Source organism: Grus americana, chromosome 34, assembly GCF_028858705.1.
Source record: "Grus americana isolate bGruAme1 chromosome 34, bGruAme1.mat, whole genome shotgun sequence".
Lineage (NCBI taxonomy): Eukaryota > Metazoa > Chordata > Aves > Gruiformes > Gruidae > Grus > Grus americana.
The window spans coordinates 155,909-174,398 of NC_072885.1; the positions used below are offsets into that span (position 1 = coordinate 155,909).

The window sequence follows — 18,490 nt, forward strand, 5'->3', positions numbered from 1 at the left end:
GTGTCACACACACACACACACACACACACACACGGTGTCACACACCCACACACCACACCACCCCCCCCCCCCCCACGCACGGGTGTCACACACACGGTGTCACACACACACCCCCCACACACACACACGCCCCCCCCCCCACGCACGGGTGTCTCACACACACACACACACACACACACGCCCCCCCCCCCCCCACGCACGGGTGTCACACACCCACACACACACACACCCCCCACGCACGGGTGTCTCACACACACACACACACACACACACACACGGTGTCACACACCCACACACCACACCACCCCCCCCCCCCCCCACGCACGGGTGTCACACACACGGTGTCACACACACCCCCCCCCCACACACACACGCCCCCCCCCCCGCACGGGTGTCACACACACACACACACACACGGTGTCACACACCCACACACCACACCACCCCCCCCCCCCCCCACGCACGGGTCCCGCCGCCGCTCCCTCCTGCCCGTGGGCCCGTCGCGGGCCGGATCCTGCGCGATGCGCAGCGCGTCCTGGATGGCGGCCAGGAGCCCGCTGCCCCCCTCGCCCCGCAGCGCCGGCCCGAAGCACTCGGGGCGCCGGATCAGCAGCCGCACCACCACGTTCGCGTTCTCCTCCACGCTCTCCCCTGCGGGAACCGGCCGGCTGCCACGGACCCCCGGGAGGGGCGGGGACCCCGGGAGGGGAGGGGACCCCGGGAGGGGAGGGGACCCCGGGAGGGGACAGGGACCCCCGGGAGGGGCGGGGACCCCGGGAGGGGAGGGGCAGGGACCCCCGGGAGGGGACAGGGACCCCCGGGAGGGGCGGGGACCCCGGGAGGGGAGGGGACCCCGGGAGGGGAGGGGCAGGGACCCCCGGGAGGGGAGGGGACCCCTGGGATGGGAGGGGACCCCGGGAGGGGACAGGGACCCCCGGGAGGGGCGGGGCAGGGACCCCCGGGAGGGGCAGGGACCCCGGGAGGGGAGGGGCAGGGACCCCCGGGAGGGGAGGGGACCCCGGGAGGGGACAGGGACCCCCGGGAGGGGCGGGGACCCCTGGGATGGGCAGGGACCCCGGGAGGGGAGGGGCAGGGACCCCCGGGAGGGGCGGGGACCCCGGGAGGGGAGGGGACCCCGGGAGGGGCAGGGACCCCTGGGATGGGAGGGGCAGGGACCCCCGGGAGGGGCAGGGACCCCCGGGAGGGGAGGGGCAGGGACCCCCGGGAGGGGCAGGGACCCCTGGGATGGGACAGGGACCCCTGGGAGGGGCAGGGACCCCTGGGATGGGACAGGGACCCCTGGGAGGGGAGGGGACCCCGGGAGGGGCGGGGACCCCGGGAGGGGAGGGGACCCCGGGAGGGGCAGGGACCCCCGGGATGGGAGGGGCAGGGACCCCGGGAGGGGAGGGACAGGGACCCCGGGAGGGGCGGGGCAGGGACCCCTGGGATGGGCAGGGACCCCTGGGATGGGACAGGGGACCCCGGGAGGGGCAGGGACCCCCGGGAGGGGCAGGGACCCCTGGACGGGAGGGGCAGGGACCCCCGGGATGGGACAGGGACCCCCGGACGGGAGGGACAGGGACCCCCGGGATGGGAGGGGCAGGGACCCCCGGACGGGAGGGACAGGGACCCCCGGACGGGAGGGGCAGGGACCCCCGGGACCCCCCCCCCGGGACCCCCTGGGACAGGAAAGGCAGGGACCCCCCCGGGACCCCCCCCGGGACAGGAGGGACAGGGACCCCCGGGACCCCCCCCGGGGATGGGAGGGGGAGGGACCCCCAGGGACAGGAGGGGGTACAGGGGGTGCAGAGACCCCCCCGGGGGGGGGCTGGGAATGGGGTGCAGGGACCCCCAGATTGGGGTAACGGGGGGACACAGGGACCCCCGGGGGGGGGGTAACAGGGGGGGACACAGGGACCCCAGGGTGCCAGGCTGGGGGTAATGGGGGGGACACACAGGGACACCCCCCACCCCAAGGCAGACCCCAGGGAGGGGGCGCAGGGCCATCCCCCCCCCAAACCCCCCCCAAACCCCCCAATCCCCCCTCACCGTTGACGAAGACGGCGAAGCGGAGGAAGTCGAGGTAGCGCTCGCCCCCGCAGGGGTTCCACCCGATGTCGGGGTACCCCTTGGAGAGCAGCATGGGGCAGCTCTGCAGCCCGCAGCTCGCCAGGTACGTCACCACCTTTGGGGGACACCCACCTCGCACGGGGACCTCGCACGGGGACCTCGCACGGGGACCTCGCACGGGGTGCGCGTGTGTGTCCCCCCACCCCACCCCACCCCACCCCACCCCGGGGCACCCACTTTTTCCAGGTCCTGCTCCTTCAGGGCCAGCGCCAGCTCGTTGTTGTCGATGACGGAGGCGGCCGCCACGTCCAGGGGGGTCGAGCCCTGCATGCCTGGTTTTTGGGGGGACCCCCCCCCCCCCCCCCCCCCCACCACGGGGATGGAGAAAGAAGGGGGGAGGGGGGGGAGAGCGTCAGGGTGCGCGGGTAACGGGGAGGGGATGTGGTTTGTGGGTACCGGGGGGGCAGGGAGGCCAAGGGTGCTGGGGTGGGGATGCTGGGACCCCCCCCAGGGTGCCAGATTTGGGATGCAGGGACCCCCGGGGTGCTGGGGTGGGGATGCTGGGACCCCCCAGGGTGCCAGATTTGGGATGCAGGGACCCCAGGGTGCCAAATTGGGGATGCAGGGACCCCCGGGGTGCTGGGGTGGGGATGCTGGGACCCCCCAGGGTGCCAGATTTGGGATGCTGGGACCCCCAAGGTGTCAAACTGGGACACAAGGACCCCCAGGGTGCCAGATTTGGGACACAAGGACCCCCAGGGTGCCAGATTTGGGATGCTGGCACCCCCCAGGGTGTCGAATTGGGACACGAGGACCCCCAGGGTGCCAAATTGGGGATGCAGGGACCCCCCAGGGTGCCAGATTTGGGATGCAGGGACCCCAGGGTGCCAGATTTGGGATGCTGGGACCCCCAAGGTGTCAAACTGGGACACAAGGACCCCCAGGGTGCCAGATTAGGGATGCTGGGACCCCCCAGGGTGCCAGTTTAAGGACGCAGGGACCCCCTGGGGTGTCAAACTGGGACACAAGGACCCCCAAGGTGCCAAATTGGGGACACAGGGACCCCCAAGGGTGCCAGATTAGGGATGCTGGGACCCCCAAGGGTGCCAAATTTGGGAACACGAGGCCCCCCAGGGTGCCAGATTTGGGACACGAGGACCCCCAGGGTGTCAAACTGGGGACACAGGGACCCCCAGGGTGCCAGATTTGGGACACAGGGACCCCCAGGGTGCCAGATTTGGGATGCAGGGACCCCCCCCAGGGTGTCAAACTGGGACACGAGGACCCCCAGGGTGCCAAATTTGGGACACAGGGACCCCCCCAGGGTGCCAGGTTGGGGGACACAGGGACCCCCCCCCCCCCCAGGGTGCCACGCTGGGGGGTGCAGAGGACAGGATGGGACCCCCCAGAACTCATCTCTCCGGGGCCGCTGCTGGCTGCAGCTGGGGTGGGGGGGTGCTGGGGGGTGCTGGGGGGTGCTGGGGGTGCCGGGGGGTGCCGGGGGGGGGTGCCAGGGGGTGCTGGGGGGTGCCGGGGGGTGCCATGGGGGGGGTGCTTGGGGGTGCTGGGGGTGCCGAGGGGTGCCGAGGGGGGGCCATGGGGGGGTGCCGGGGGGTGCTGGGGGGTGCCCTGGGGGGTGCCATGGGGGGGGTGGTGCCATGGGGGGTCCTGCAGGGGGGTCGCGGGGGGGGGGGGCGCTGGGGGGTGCTGGGGGGTGCTGGGGGGGTGCCATGGGGTGGGTGCCATGGGGGGTGCCATGGGGGGTGCCATGGGGGGGTTGCCGGGGGGGGTGCCAGGGGGTGCCATGGGGGGGTGCTGTGGGGTGCTGGGCGGGGGGTGCCATGGAGTGCCATGGGGTGCCGGGGGGGGGTGGGGGGTCCTGGGGGGTGCCATGGGGGGGTGCCATGGGGGGTGCCATGGGGGGGTGCCATGGGGGGTCCTGGGGGGGGGGGTCCCGGGAGGGGGGGGGGGCCATGGGGGGGGGTCCCGGGGGGTGCTGGGGGTGCTGTGGGGTCCTGGGGGGGGGGGTCCCGGGGGGTGCTGGGGGTGCCATGGGGGGTGCCATGGGGTGCCATGGGGTGGGTGTCACGGGGTCCCGGGGTGGGTGCCACGGGGGGGTCCCGGGGGTGCCATGGGGGGGTCCCGGGGTGGGTGCCATGGGGGGGTGCCATGGGGTGGGTGCCATGGGGGGTGCCATGGGGGGGTCCTGGGGGTGCCATGGGGAGGTCCCGGGGTGGGTGCCATGGGGTGGGTGCCATGGGGGGTGCCACGGGGGGTGCCATGGGGGGTGCCATGGGGGGTGCCATGGGGGGTGCCATGGGTGGGTGCCATGGGGGTGCCATGGGTGGTGCCATGGGTGGGTGCCATGGGGGGGTCCCATGGGGGGTGCCATGGGGGGTGCCATGGGGGGGTCCCATGGGGGGTGCCATGGGTGGGTGCCATGGGGGGGGTGCCATGGGGGATGCCATGGGGGGTGCCATGGGGGGTGCCATGGGGGGGTCCTGGGGGGGGGGGGAGGGTCCCGGGGGTGCCATGGGGTGGGTGTCACGGGGTCCCGGGGTGCGTGCCATGGGGGGGGGTCCCAGGGGTCCCGGGGTGGGTGCCATGGGGGGTGCTGGGGGTGGGTGCCATGGGGTGGGTGCCATGGGGGGTGCCATGGGGGGGTCCTGGGGGATGCCATGGGGTGGGTGCCATGGGTGGTGCCATGGGTGGGTGCCATGGGGGGTGCCATGGGGGGTGCCACGGGGGGTGCCATGGGTGGGTGCCATGGGGGGTGCCATGGGGGGGTCCCGGGGGTGCCATGGGGGGTGCCATGGGGGGTGCCACGGGGGGTGCCACGGGGGGTGCCACGGGGGGTCCGCTCACCCAGGCCGATGCCGCTGTTCTCCAGCAGGTACCCGAGGTGGTCGAACATGGAGCGCTGGTTCTGGCGGCTGATGCGGCAGAAGTAGCAGAGGAAGCGGCAGCAGTTGGTCACCATCTTGGGGAAGCGGATCTCCTGGGGGGGGGGGGGGCACCCACAAAATGACCTGGGGGGGGCCTGGGGAGGGGAGGGCACACGCGAAGGGTCGGGGGGGGACGCGCAGGGGAAGGGGGGGGGGCGCTGACCTTGGACTCGCCGCCGCCCAGAACGCTGACCATCACCTGCATGACGGTCTCGTGCATCCCCAGCGCCCGCATGAGGTTGGGGTGCTGGTAGAACACCTTGTTGTTCATGATGTTCCTGGGGGGGGGGCACACACACGGGGGGGGGGTCACTGCAGGGTGCCCGGGTGATCCCAAGGGTGCCCAGGCTTGGGAAAGAGGGGTGACCTGGGGAGATGGGGGGGGGAGATGGGGGGGGGGGGAGATGGGGTGCTGGGGGGGGAATATGGGGTGTGTGGGGGGAATATGGGGTGTGGGGGGGGAGATGGGGTGCTGGGGGGGGAATATGGGGTGTGGGGGGGGAGATGGGGGGGAGATGGGTGTGGGGGGGGAATATGGGGTGCTGGGGGGGAGATGGGGTGCTGGGGGGGAGATGGGGTGTGGGGGGGGAATATGGGGTGCTGGGGGGGAGATGGGGTGCTGGGGGGAGATGGGGTGCTGGGAGGGGAGATGGGGTGTTTAGGGGGGGAGATGGGGTGTGGGGGGGGGAGATGGGGGGAGATGGGGGGGAATATGGGGTGCTGGGGGGGAGATGGGGTGCTGGGGGGGAGATGGGGGGGGAGATGGGGTGTGGGGGAGGAGATGGGGGGGGAGATGGGGTGGGAGATGGGGTGCTGGGGGGGGAGAGGGGGTGCTGGGGGGTGGAGATGGGGTGTTTGGGGGGGGAATATGGGGGGTGGGGGGGGAGATGGGGTGTTTAGGGGGGGAGATGGGGTGCTGGGGGGGGAGATGGGGTGCTCAGGGGGGAATATGGGGTGCTGGGGGGGCAGAGAGGGGATATGGGGTGCTGGGGGGGGGAGATGGGGTGCTCAGGGGGGAATATGGGGGGGAGATGGGGTGTTTAGGGGGGAATATGGGGTGCTGGGGGGGGGATGCAGGGTGCCTGGGGACACACAGGGTGCCCATGGGGGGACACAGGGTGCTGAGGGGGGGGACACACAGGGTGCTGGGGGACACACAGGGTGCCCATGGGGGGACACACAGGGTGCTGTGGGGGGGACACAGGGTGCCTGGGGGGGGGGGGGGGGCACACAGGGTGCCCATGGGGGGACACAGGGTGCCTGGGGGACACACAGGGTGCTGGGGGGGGGGGGGGGGGGGCACACAGGGTGCCCATGGGGGGACACACAGGGTGCTGGGGGGACACGGGGTGCCTGGGGGGGATGCAGGGTGCCCATGAGGGGACACACAGGGTGCTGGGGGGGACACACGGGGTGCTGGGGGACACACACAGGGTGCCCGGGGGGGGACACAGAGGGTGCCCGGGGCGGGGCGGGGGGACACCACGCAGGCGCCCACCCGATGCTCTGTATCATGAGGTTCTCCTCCTCGGGGCCCATCTGGACGATGAGGAGGGAGCGGATCTGGCCGAGGCACTCGAGCAGCGCGGTGGTGTCGGGCACGGAGAGCGCGCTGATGGTGTAGGCCTTGGGGAGCGCGCGCACCAGCTCGCCCAGCCCGTCGTACTGCCGGTGCAGCAGGCTGAACATGGCGCGCACCAGCTCGGGGCTCTGGATGAAGGATTCCTGCGCCCAGTGCACCATCGTCTGCGAGATCAGCTCCTGCAGCGTGCCTGAGGACGGCGGGCGCGTGGGGCACCCCGGGGCGACGGCGGGAGGGGGGGGGGCTTTGGGGGGATGGGGGGGATGGGGCACCCCAGGGGGATGGGGCTCTCTATGGGGATGGGGCACCCTATGGCGATGGGGCACCCTATGGGGATGGGGGGGCTGGGATGCCCCGTGGGGATGGGGCACCCTATGGCAATGGGGCACCCCATGGATCAGCTGGGACACCCCAGGGGGATGGGGCACCCTATGGGGATGGGGCACCCTATGGTGATGGGGCTCCCCGGGGGGATGGGGCACCCTATGGGGATGGGGGGGGCTGGGACACCCCAGGGGGATGGGGCACCCTATGGCGATGGGGCACCCTATGGGGATGGGGGGGCTGGGATGCCCCGTGGGGATGGGGCACCCTATGGGGATGGGGCGGCTGGGACACCCCCCTGGGGATGGGGCACCCTATGGCAATGGGGCACCCCATGGATCAGCTGGGACACCCCAGGGGGATGGGGCACCCTATGGGGATGGGGCACCCCGTGGGGATGGGGCGGCTGGGACACCCCCCTGGGGATGGGGCACCCTATGGCAATGGGGCACCCCATGGATCAGCTGGGACACCCCAGGGGGATGGCGCACCCTATGGGGATGGGGCACCCAGGATACCCCGTGGGGATGGGGCTCCCCGTGGGGATGGGGCACCCCATGGCAATGGGGCACCCTATAGGGATGGGGCTCCCCGGGGGAATGGGGGGGCTGGGACACCCCAGGGGGATGGGGCACCCTATGGGGATGGGGCACCCTATGGCGATGGGGCACCCTATGGTGATGGGGCTCCCCGGGGGGATGGGGCACCCTATAGGGATGGGGCACCCTATGGGGATGGGGGGGGCTGGGACACCCCAGGGGGAAGGGGCTCCCCGGGGGATGGGGCACCCTATGGCGATGGGGCACCCTATAGGGATGGGGCACCCAGGATACCCTATGGGGATGGGGCACCCTATGGGGATGGGGGGGGCTGGGACACCCCAGGGGGATGGGGCTCCCCGGGGGGATGGGGCACCCTATGGCGATGGGGCACCCTATAGGGATGGGGTGGCTGGGACACCCTATGGGGATGGGACACCCCATAGGGATGGGGCACCCAGGATACCCTATGGGGATGGGGCACCCTATGGGGATGGGGCGGCTGGGACACCCCCCTGGGGATGGGGCACCCTATGGCAATGGGGCACCCCATGGATCAGCTGGGACACCCCAGGGGGATGGGGCACCCTATAGGGATGGGGCACCCTATGGGGATGGGGCACCCTATGGGGATGGGGCGGCTGGGACACCCCCGTGGGGATGGGGCACCCCATGGATCAGCTGGGGCACCCCATGGGGACAGAGGTGGGGGGGGGGGGTGACAGCCCGAGCCCAGCACCACCTCGGGGACCCCTCGGGGACCCCCTACCCACGACCCGGGCCCACCATGGCCAGCACCCAGGGGTGCCACCCCCCCCCCCCCCTGTCACCCCCCCCTTACTGGGTGCCGGGGGCTCCTCGGGGGGTCCCTCGTCCCGCGCCGCCGTCCCGCGGAGCCCCACCACCTTCTGCACCAGCCCCAGCAGCCGCTGCCGCAGCGACGCCTCCTCCTCCTCCTCCTCCTCCTCGCCCGCCAGCTCGATGCCTGGGGGGGACACGGGGGTCACCAGGGCCCGAGGGGGGGGTCCCCACATCCCCGGGGGGGGACACACGGACACGGGGGTCACCAGGGCCCGAGGGGGGGGGTCCCCACATCCCCGGGGGGGGACGGACAGGGGGGTCACCAGGGCCCCAAGGGGGGGGGGTCCCCACATCCCCAGAGTGGGGGGGGTCCCCATGTCCCCAAAGGGGGGGGCCCCAAAAGGAGGGTCCCCATGGTCCAGGGGGGTCCCCATGGTCTGGGGGGGGGTCCCCATGGTCCGGGGGGGTTCCCCATGGTCTGGGGCGGTCCCCATAGTCTGGGGGGGGTCCCCATGGTCCGGGGGGGGTCCCCATGGCCTGGGGGGGTTCTCCATGGTCCGGGGGGGTCCCCATGGTCCGGGGGGTTCCCCATGGTCCAGGGGGGTCCCCATAGTCTGGGGGGGGTTCCCCATAGCCCGGGGGGTTCCCCATAGCCTGGGGGGGGTCCCCATGGCCCGGGGGGGTCCCCATAGTCTGGGGGGGGGAGTCCCCATAGCCTGGGGGGGTTCTCCATGGTCCGGGGGGGTCCCCATGGCCCGGGGGGTCCCCACGCTCCGGGGGGTCCCCTCCTCACCGCAGTGCGCCAGCAGGGCGCTGTGGAAGTCGAGGAGCTCGTCGCGGATGTCCTCGGGCACGGGGCACTCCTCCTCGTCCGCCCCCCCCTTGTGCTGCAGCAGCATGTTGATCTGGGGGGCACGCGGGGTCACGGCCCCACCCGCGGCCTCGTGCACGGCCTTGGGCGCGTTCCCACGGGTGTCCCCGTGCACGGCCCAGTGTCCCCGTGCACCTCGTGCAAATCCCCGTGCACGTCCCCATGCCCACCTGGTGTCCCCCGTGCACATCCCCACTGGTGTCCCCATGCACCTCGTGCACGTCCCCGTGCCCGTCCCCGTGCACCTCGTGCAAATCCCCGTGCACACCCCATGGGTGTCCCCGTGCACGTCCCCATGCCCACCTGTTTCCCCGTGCTCCTCATGCCCATCCCCACAGGTGTCCCCGTGCACGGCCCCGTGCCCAGCCCAGTTTCCCCATGCACCTCGTGCAAATCCCCGTGCACACCCCATGGGTGTCCCCGTGCACATCCCTGTGCCCCCATGCACGTCCCAGATTCCCCATGCACGTCCTACTTTCCCCGTGCTCCTCATGCACGTCCCCGTGCACATCCCTGCTGGTGTCCCTGTGCACGTCCCCGTGCCCACCCCAGTGTCCCCCTGCTCCTCGTGCACATGCCCACGGGTGTCCCTGTGCACATCCCCACGTCCCCGTGCTCCTCGTGCACGTCTCTGTGCCCATCCCACGGGTGTCCCCGTGCACATCCCCGTGTCCCCATACTCCTCGTGCACGTCCCCGTGCAAGTCCCACGGGCGTCCCTGTGCACATCCCCGTGTCCCCATGCTCCTTGTGCACGTCCCCATGCACATCCCCACCGGTGTCCTCGTGCACATCCCCGTGTCCCCGTGCTCCTCATGCATATCCCCGTGCACATCCCATGGGTGTCCCCATGCCCATCCCCGTGTCCCCCTGCGCCTCGTGCACATCCCCGTGCAACTCCCATGCGTGTCCCCGTGCACTTCCCCGTGTCCCCGTGCTCCTCGTGCACGTCCCCACGTACATCCCATGGGTGTCCCCATGCCCATCCCCGTGTCCCCCTGCGCCTCGTGCACATCCCCGTGCAACTCCCATGCGTGTCCCCGTGCACATCCCCGTGTCGCTGTGCTCCTCGTGCACGTCCCCGTGCAACTCCCACGCGTGTCCCCGTGCTCCTCGTGCACGTCCCCATGCCCATCCCTGTGTCCCCCTGCGCCTCGTGCACATCCCCGTGCAACTCCCACGCGTGTCCCCGTGCTCCTCGTGCACGTCCCCACGTACATCCCATGGGTGTCCCCATGCCCATCCCCGTGTCCCCCTGTGCCTCGTGCACATCCCCGTGCAACTCCCATGCGTGTCCCCGTGCACTTCCCCGTGTCCCCGTGCTCCTCGTGCACGTCCCCGTGCACATCCCATGGGTGTCCCCATGCCCATCCCCGTGTCCCCCTGCGCCTCGTGCACATCCCCGTGCAACTCCCATGCGTGTCCCCGTGCACATCCCCGTGTCGCTGTGCTCCTCGTGCACGTCCCCGTGCAACTCCCACGCGTGTCCCCGTGCTCCTCGTGCACGTCCCCATGCCCATCCCCGTGTCCCCCTGTGCCTCGTGCACATCCCCGTGCAAGTCCCACGCGTGTCCCCGTGCTCCTTGTGCACGTCCCCACGTACATCCCATGGGTGTCCCCATGCCCATCCCCGTGTCCCCATGCTCCTCGTGCACGTCCCCACGTGCGTGTGTGTGTCCCCCCACACACACACACACACACCTGCTCCTGGGGGGGCGAGCGGAACTCGCGGGTGCGCCGGGCGGTTTCGGCGGCCGACATGGTGAGCGCCCGCATGAGCCGCGCGTACCGACGCCGCTGGTCGCGCTGCAGCCGCTCCACGTGCCGCTCCGAGAAGGCGACGATGGCCTCGACGCGGTGCTGCAGCTCCCGCTCGCAGAAGTACTGCAGCAGGTTGCACATCTGCGCCCGCGGCGTCACGGCGGGGGCACGCACGCACACGCGTGTGCGCAGCGTGGGGAGGGCACCCAGGGGTGTCGTCGCTTGGGATGAGTGGGGAGGTGGGGGGGGGGAACGGGACACGACACGGACCCCTGGGTGTCCCTGGGGGGGGGGGACAGGGATGGTGGCTGAACCCGGGGGGGGGGACATGGGGAGGGGGGGGACATGGGGGGGGGGAACATGGGGGGGGGGACATGGGGACAGGCACCCTGGGGGGGGACATGGGGAGGGGGGGACATGGGGAGGGGGGGAACATGGGGACAGGCACCCTGGGGGGGGAAATGGGGACAGGGACCCTGGGGGGGGGGACATGGGGGGGGGACATGGGGACAGGGACCTGGGGGGGGACATGGGGGGGGGGACACAGGGATGGGGGGGAACATGGGGGGGGGGGACATGGGGACAGACACCCTGGGGGGGGACATGGGGAGGGGGGGAACATGGGGACAGGCACCCTGGGGGGGGACACATGGGGGGGGGGGGGACATGGGGATGGGGGGGGAACATGGGGGGGGACGACATGGGGACAGGCACCCTGGGGGGGGGGACACGGGGAGGGGGACATGGGGACAGGCACCCTGGGGGGGGACATTGGGATGGGGGGGGAACATGGGGGGGGATGGGACATGGGGACAGGCACCCTGGGGGGGGACGGGGGACATGGTGGGGGACACACGACGTGGGGACAGGACACAGGGACAGGCTGCCCGGGCGGGGGGGGGGGGACACACGCATGGGGACGGGCACCCCAGGGACACAGGGCTGTGACCCCCCCACACCCCCCCCCGGGGAGGGGCCCCTCACCTGCAGCTTGACGGACTCCGGCAGCTTCATCTGCAGCAGCCCTTCCTCCAGCCCTTCCTCCTCCTCCTCCTCCTCTTCCCCTTCCTCCATCTCCCCCGCCTCGATGGCCTTCCTCCGCGCCTCCTCCCCCTCCTCCTCCTCCCCTCCATCGGCCGGGGGGTCCCGCCGGGATTCCCCGAACACCCTGGGTTCGATCATCCGGAGAACTCGGCGCACGTCTCCGTCGCCCAGCGCGCCCACGGCCAGCAACGCCGACACCAGTTTCAACACCGGCACCAACTGGAATTCCACGCTACCGCCCACGGGGTCCCGGGCGTGGGGTCCCCCCCCCGCAACCGCCTCCGCCAACATCCTGATGGCCCGAGCACCCAAAGCACCCAAGGGAATCCCGGGACTGAGCAACGCCCGCCCGCCGTCGGCAGCCAAAACGAAACAAGGTTCGGCGAAATGAGGTTGGGGTCTCAAACAGGCGCTGGGACCGACGCCGGGCGGGCCGGGCGCTCGTCCGCCGTCGGGAAAAAGAGCGATGGTTTTCGTGGCTTCGGTCATGGGGACGATGAATTCGGCGCTCATGGAAGCGCGGGCGCGTTGGGCGGCGTCGAGGTGCATGGCCAACAATAGGTCGTAGTAACCGGCGCGTAACGGCCCCGGTAATTCGGGGCTTTCGATGGCGAAGAGGAGCTGCGCCTGGTCCACGTGGCTGCAGAGCGCGTGGGCCACCCGGTTGTTGCCCAGGGCGCAGACGGCGCAGTAGAGCTTCAGCGTGTGCCACTGGAAGCGCAGGAGGTCCAGGCGCTCCGACAGCTCCATGATGTCGATGCATCTTGGGGAGGGGAAAAAGGGGTGGGGGGGGGGGGTCAGGGTGGGGGGGGGGGATGAGGGCAGATGGGGGGGGGGGGTGGGAAATGTGGGTGACGTGGGGGTGGGATGGCCAGGTCCGTGGGGACATGAGATCTGGGTGGCCTGGAGATGGGACCCTTGGGGACATGACACCCGGGTCACCTGGGGACACGAGACCTGGGTCACCCGGGGACATGAGACCTGGGTGGCCTGGAGATGGGACCCTTGGGAACCCTGGAGATGGGACCCTTGGGGACACAACAACACCTGGGTCACCTGGAGATGGGACCCTTGGGAACCCTGGAGATGGGACCCTTGGGGACACGGCACCTGGGTCACCCGGGGACATGAGACCAGGGTCACCCGGGGACACGACACCTGGGTCACCTGGAGATGGGACCCTTGGGAACCCTGGAGATGGGACCCTTGGGGACACGGCACCTGGGTCACCTGGGGACATGAGACCAGGGTCACCCGGGGACACGACACCTGGGTCACCTGGAGATGGGACCCTTGGGAACCCTGGAGATGGGACCCTTGGGGACACGGCACCTGGGTCACCTGGGGACATGAGACCAGGGTCACCCGGGGACACGACACCTGGGTCACCTGGGGACATGAGACCTGGGTCACCTGGAGATGGGACCCTTGGGAACCCTGGAGATGAGACCCTTGGGGACACAAGACCTGGGTCACCTGGAGATGGGACCCCTGGGGACACAACAACACCTGGGTCACCTGGGGACATGAGACCTGGGTCACCTGGAGATGGGACCCTTGGGGACACAACACCTGGGTCACCTGGAGATGGGACCCTTGGGGACCCTGGGGATGAGACCCTTGGGGACACAACACCATGGTCACCTGAGGACATGACACCTGGGTCCTTGGGGGACAGCACCCCTGGTTCCCCCCCAGGGACAGGACCCTTGGGGACACAGCACCTAGGTCCCCCAGGGACAGGACCCCCGTGTCCCCTGAGGGTACGACACCAAGGTCCCCAGGGCACAGGACCCACTGGGTGCCCAGGAGATGGGACACAACGTCAGGGTCCCCTCAGGGCAGGACACAGGGGTGTCACACATCAAGAGTCCCCCGGGGCGGGGATGGGGTCCCCGACCTGTTCTCCTCGGGGATGTGGAGGGCCATCATGACGAGGGGCTCGGTGCACTCCACCAGCCAGCCCTGCCGCTCGCTCAGGCGGGTGGTCTCGACGGCCAGGAACTCGTTGGGCATGCGGCTCCAGGTGACGGGCGTCAAGAGCTGGATGGCCAACCGCGGCGGGCACTGCGGCTCCGGGTTCTTCCGCTCGCTGCTGAACATGGCGGCCGAGATGGGCATGATGTTCTGCAGGGACGCGGAGGGGCGTGAGATGGGGCGGACCCAGGCGTCTGGGATGCCTGCTGCCCCCCCCCCGAGACCCCCACCACCTCCTGGGGTCCAGGTTCTCCTTGGTCAACTCTATGGACCCCAAAACCAACCCCAGAGACACCACCACCTCCTGGGGTCCAGGTTCTTCTTGGTCAACTCTATGGACCCCAAAACCAACCCCAGAGACACCACCACCTCCTGGGGTCCAGGTTCTCCTTGGTCCATCTTGTAGACCCCAAGACCCTCCCAGAGACCCAGGTTCTCCTTGGTCCTTCTTGTAGACCCCAAAAACCAACCCCAGAGACACCACCACCTCCTGGGGTCCAGGTTCTTCTTGGTCAACTCTATGGACCCCAAGAACCCTCCATAGACCCCACCACCACCCCAAGGGGTCCAGGTACTCCTTGGTCCATCTTGTAGACCCCAAAACCACCCCCAGAGACACCACCACCACCACCACCCCCTGGGGTTCAGGTTCTCCTTGGTCAACTCTATGGACCCCAAAACCAACCCCAGAGACACCACCACCTCCTGGGGTCCAGGTTCTCCTTGGTCCATCTTGTAGACCCCAAGACCCTCCCAGAGACCCAGGTTCTCCTTGGTCCTTCTTGTAGACCCCAAAAACCAACCCCAGAGACACCACCACCTCCTGGGGTCCAGGTTCTCCTTGGTCAACTCTATGGACCCCAAAACCACCCCCAGAGACACCACCACCTCCTGGGGTCCAGGTTCTCCTTGGTCAACTCTATGGACCCCAAAACCACCCCCAGAGACACCACCACCTCCTGGGGTCCAGGTTCTCCTTGGTCCATCTTGTAGACCCCAAAACTGAGGGGGGTCCAGGTGGTCCTGCTCACCTTGAGCTTGCCCAACTCAAACTGGATGACGTTCTGGCTGGTGGGGAGGGCAAAGACGGCTGGGAAGAGCTTGGTGTTGGGTTCCACCTGCACGGACGACGACGCTGAGACCACAGATGGAGCTGCCAAGCCCCCGGGATGGGGACGAGACCCCCCCCCAGCCCTCAGCCCTCGCAGGGGGACTGTGGGGGTGCAAGGGGGGGGGTTGGTGGGGGCCATCCCACCTGGAAGAAGGTGTTGATCTCCTTGCCGTTGGCGGTGAAGGTCATGAGGCCGGTGGCCAGGTCCACCAGGCAGCCGATGACCAGGTCGGTGTGGCTGACCCGCGCCTGCTGCGTGGTGCTGGCGAACTCCCCCCCCCAAACCATGTAGCAGTTGCTCCGCTTGATGCTGGGGGGGGGGGGATAAAAGGAGGGGCTCGAGGGGGGCAACCTTCCCCATCGCCCCCCCAGGGACCCCCAGGTCCTGAACCCCTCCCCGTTGCCCCCCCAAGGACCCCCAGGTCCCGAACCCCCTCCCCATCGCCCCCCAGGGACCCCCACGTCCCAAACCCCCTCCCCGTCACCCCCCCAGGTCCCAGACCCCTTCCCCATCACCCCCCAGGGACCCCCAGGTCCTTAACCCCCTCCCCGTCACCCCCCCAGGTCCTGAACCCCCTCCCCATAGCCCCCCCAGGGACCCCCAGGTCCTGAACCCCCTCCCCATCGCCCCCCAGGGACCCCCAGGTCCTGAACCCCTCCCCGTTGCCCCCCCAGGTCCTGACCCCCCTCCCCATCACCCCCCCAAGGACCCCCAGGTCCTGACCCCCCCTTCCCCATCACCCCCCAGGGACCCCCAGGTCCCGAACCCCCTCCCCGTCACCCCCCCAGGTCCTGACCCCCCCCTCCCCATCACCCCCCAGGGACCCCCAGGTCCCGAACCCCCTCCCCGTCACCCCCCCAGGTCCCAAACCCCCTCCCCATCACCCCCCCAAGGACCCCCAGGTCCTGAACCCCTCCCCGTTGCCCCCCCAGGTCCTGACCCCCCCCTCCCCATCACCCCCCCAAGGACCCCCAGGTCCTGACCCCCCCTCCCCATCACCCCCCCAGGGACCCCCAGGTCCCAAACCCCCTCCCCATCACCCCCCCAAGGACCCCCAGGTCCTGACCCCCCCTCCCCATCACCCCCCAGGGACCCCCAGGTCCCAGACCCCATCACCCCCTGGGGATCCCAGTTTAGGGATCCCAGTTTGGGTCCCCTTCCCCATTGCCCCCCCCCCCCAAACCCAGGACCCCCGTTGCCCCCCCGGCTCGTGTCCCCCCCCCCCCCCGTACCTGTCGTGCACGTTGCCCTTGTCATCGCCCATGGTGACGGTGACGGTGCGGACGCGGGAGAGGTCGAAGGAGGGGTCGTGCTGGTGGAAGTCGGGGGTCACCCAGCCCACCCAGACGCTGGAGGGCTCCTGCCCCGCGAAGATCCGCACCGAGTAGTAGTACTGGGGGGGGGGAGAGGTCAGGGGGGGCGCGGGGAAATGGGGCGCAGGGGTGGGGGACGGGGACCACAGGGATGGGGGACTGGATGGGGACAGGGATGTGGGGATGGAGATGGGGACAGGGATGCGGGGACAGGGACCACCAGGATGGGGACCACAGGGATGGGGACCACCGGGATGGGGACCACGGGGATGCAGGGATGGGGGACTGGGATGGGGACAGGGATGCAGGGACAGGGACCCAGGGATGGGGACCACGGGGATGGGGGACCGGGATGGGGACAGGGATGCGGGGACAGGGACCACCAGGATGGGGACCACAGGGATGGGGACCACGGGGATGCAGGGATGGGGGACTGGGATGGGGACAGGGATGCGGGGACAGGGACCAGCAGGATGGGGACCACAGGGATGGGGGACCGGGATGGGGACAGGGATGCGGGGACAGGGACCAGCAGGATGGGGACCACAGGGATGGGGACCACCGGGATGCAGGGATGGAGGACTGGATGGGGACAGGGATGCGGGGACAGGGACCAGCAGGATGGGGACCACAGGGATGGGGGACCGGGATGGGGATGCTCAAATGGGGACAGGGATTCAGGGATGGGGGCCACAGGGATGGGGGACCAGATGGGGACAGGGATGCGGGGACAGGGACCCAGGGATGGGGACCACCGGGATTCAGGGATGGGGGACCAGGATGGGGACGCTCAAATGGGGACAGAGACCCAGGGATGGGGATGCTCAAATGGGGACAGGGATGCAGGGATGGAGATGGGGACAGGGATGTGGTGACAGGGACCCCTGGGATGCAGGGAGAGGGGACAGGGAGCCAGGGATGGGGATGCTCAAATGGGGACAGGGATTCAGGGATGGGGACCACAGGGATGGGGGACTGGATGGGGACGGGAATGTGGGGACAGGGACCCAGGGATGGGGACCACCAGGATGGGGACCACCAGGATGCAGGGACAGGGGACAGGGACCCAGGGATGGGGACCCAGGGATGCAGGGACAGGGGACCGGGATGCTCAAATGGGGACAGGGATGCAGGGATGGGGGACAAGATGGGGACAGGGATGCAGGGATGGGGACCACGGGGTTGGGGCCCACGGGGTGCTGGGGTGGGGGTCAGGGACACCAGGATGGGGGTTTCGGGGGGGGGGGGGGGCAGCCCCCACCTACCGTGGTGGTGTTCATGATGACCTCGGGGTCGTCACGCTCGTCGGGGACCACGTCCTCCTCGAGGCGGGGGACGGTGGGCACCGCTGGGGGGGGCGCAAAGGGCGTCTTCCTGGCCTTGAACAGGAACCTGGGGGGCACGGAGGGGGGGTCAGGGGGGCACCCGGCCCCACGCACCCCACAGCGGTGCCCCCCCAGAACCCCACCATGGGACAGTGCCCCCCAGAACCCCGCTGGGGGTGTCCCCCCCCCCCCCCCCATCCCCGCTCACCCCCTCCGGGTCTTGCCCTTCTCGGTGGTCGCATCCTTCTCGTTCTCGGCGCGGGGCTGGTCCCGGGGGGCCGGGGACGCTGGAGCCCCCCCGGGTCCCTTCTCACCCTCACCCTCGCCCTCGGGGTGCCGGGGTCCGGCCGAGCGACGGAGGCGCTCGAATTCGGAGAGGGGCTCGAGGCTGACGTCCTCGGGGGGCTCGGGGGGGGCCTGGGGCAGGGGGGTGGCCCCGGGGGTGCAGCGGAAGCGGGGATGGAACTGGACGGGGAGGCTGAGGCGGAGGAAGAGGAGTTCGGGCGGCGCGGCCGGCGAGCTGGGGGCACGGTGGGCCAAGCGCAGGCACGGCGGCGTGTCCACCGTCCCGTCCATCCGCGTCACCTGCGGGACCCCCCCGGCGAGGCGTCACGACGTGGGGGGGGGGGCTGCACCCCTCGGGAACGGGCATCGCCCCATCGTGGGGACCCCCGGGGATCGGGGACCCCTCAGGAATGGGAATCACCCCACTGTGGGGGGCCCTCAGGTATTGGGGAGCCCCACAGCACCCACCACTAACTTGGGGACGCCCAGGGATCGGGGACCCCTTACACGCCGGGACCCCCAAGGATGTGCTTCACCCAGCC

The 18,490-nt window shown here is 70.7% G+C and overlaps 1 protein-coding gene across 1 annotated transcript in view; it reads right to left on the reverse strand.

Moving 5' to 3' along the window:
* RYR1 (ryanodine receptor 1) overlaps positions 1 to 18,244 on the reverse strand; it is a 65,406-nt gene extending 47,162 nt beyond the window's left edge. The window contains exons 1-16 of the mRNA XM_054808185.1: positions 17,872 to 18,244; positions 17,604 to 17,730; positions 16,258 to 16,418; positions 15,169 to 15,334; positions 14,945 to 15,031; positions 13,837 to 14,063; positions 11,877 to 12,699; positions 10,833 to 11,033; positions 9,055 to 9,166; positions 8,302 to 8,445; positions 6,514 to 6,787; positions 5,179 to 5,293; positions 4,936 to 5,068; positions 2,308 to 2,402; positions 2,050 to 2,185; positions 465 to 651 (exon numbers count right to left, since the gene is read on the reverse strand). Of these exons, the coding sequence (XP_054664160.1) occupies positions 465 to 651; positions 2,050 to 2,185; positions 2,308 to 2,402; positions 4,936 to 5,068; positions 5,179 to 5,293; positions 6,514 to 6,787; positions 8,302 to 8,445; positions 9,055 to 9,166; positions 10,833 to 11,033; positions 11,877 to 12,699; positions 13,837 to 14,063; positions 14,945 to 15,031; positions 15,169 to 15,334; positions 16,258 to 16,418; positions 17,604 to 17,730; positions 17,872 to 18,239 (3,356 nt within the window). The 5' untranslated portion in view covers positions 18,240 to 18,244. The remainder of the gene's footprint in view (positions 1 to 464; positions 652 to 2,049; positions 2,186 to 2,307; positions 2,403 to 4,935; positions 5,069 to 5,178; positions 5,294 to 6,513; positions 6,788 to 8,301; positions 8,446 to 9,054; positions 9,167 to 10,832; positions 11,034 to 11,876; positions 12,700 to 13,836; positions 14,064 to 14,944; positions 15,032 to 15,168; positions 15,335 to 16,257; positions 16,419 to 17,603; positions 17,731 to 17,871) is intronic.
* Positions 18,245 to 18,490: the final 246 nt, after the last annotated feature.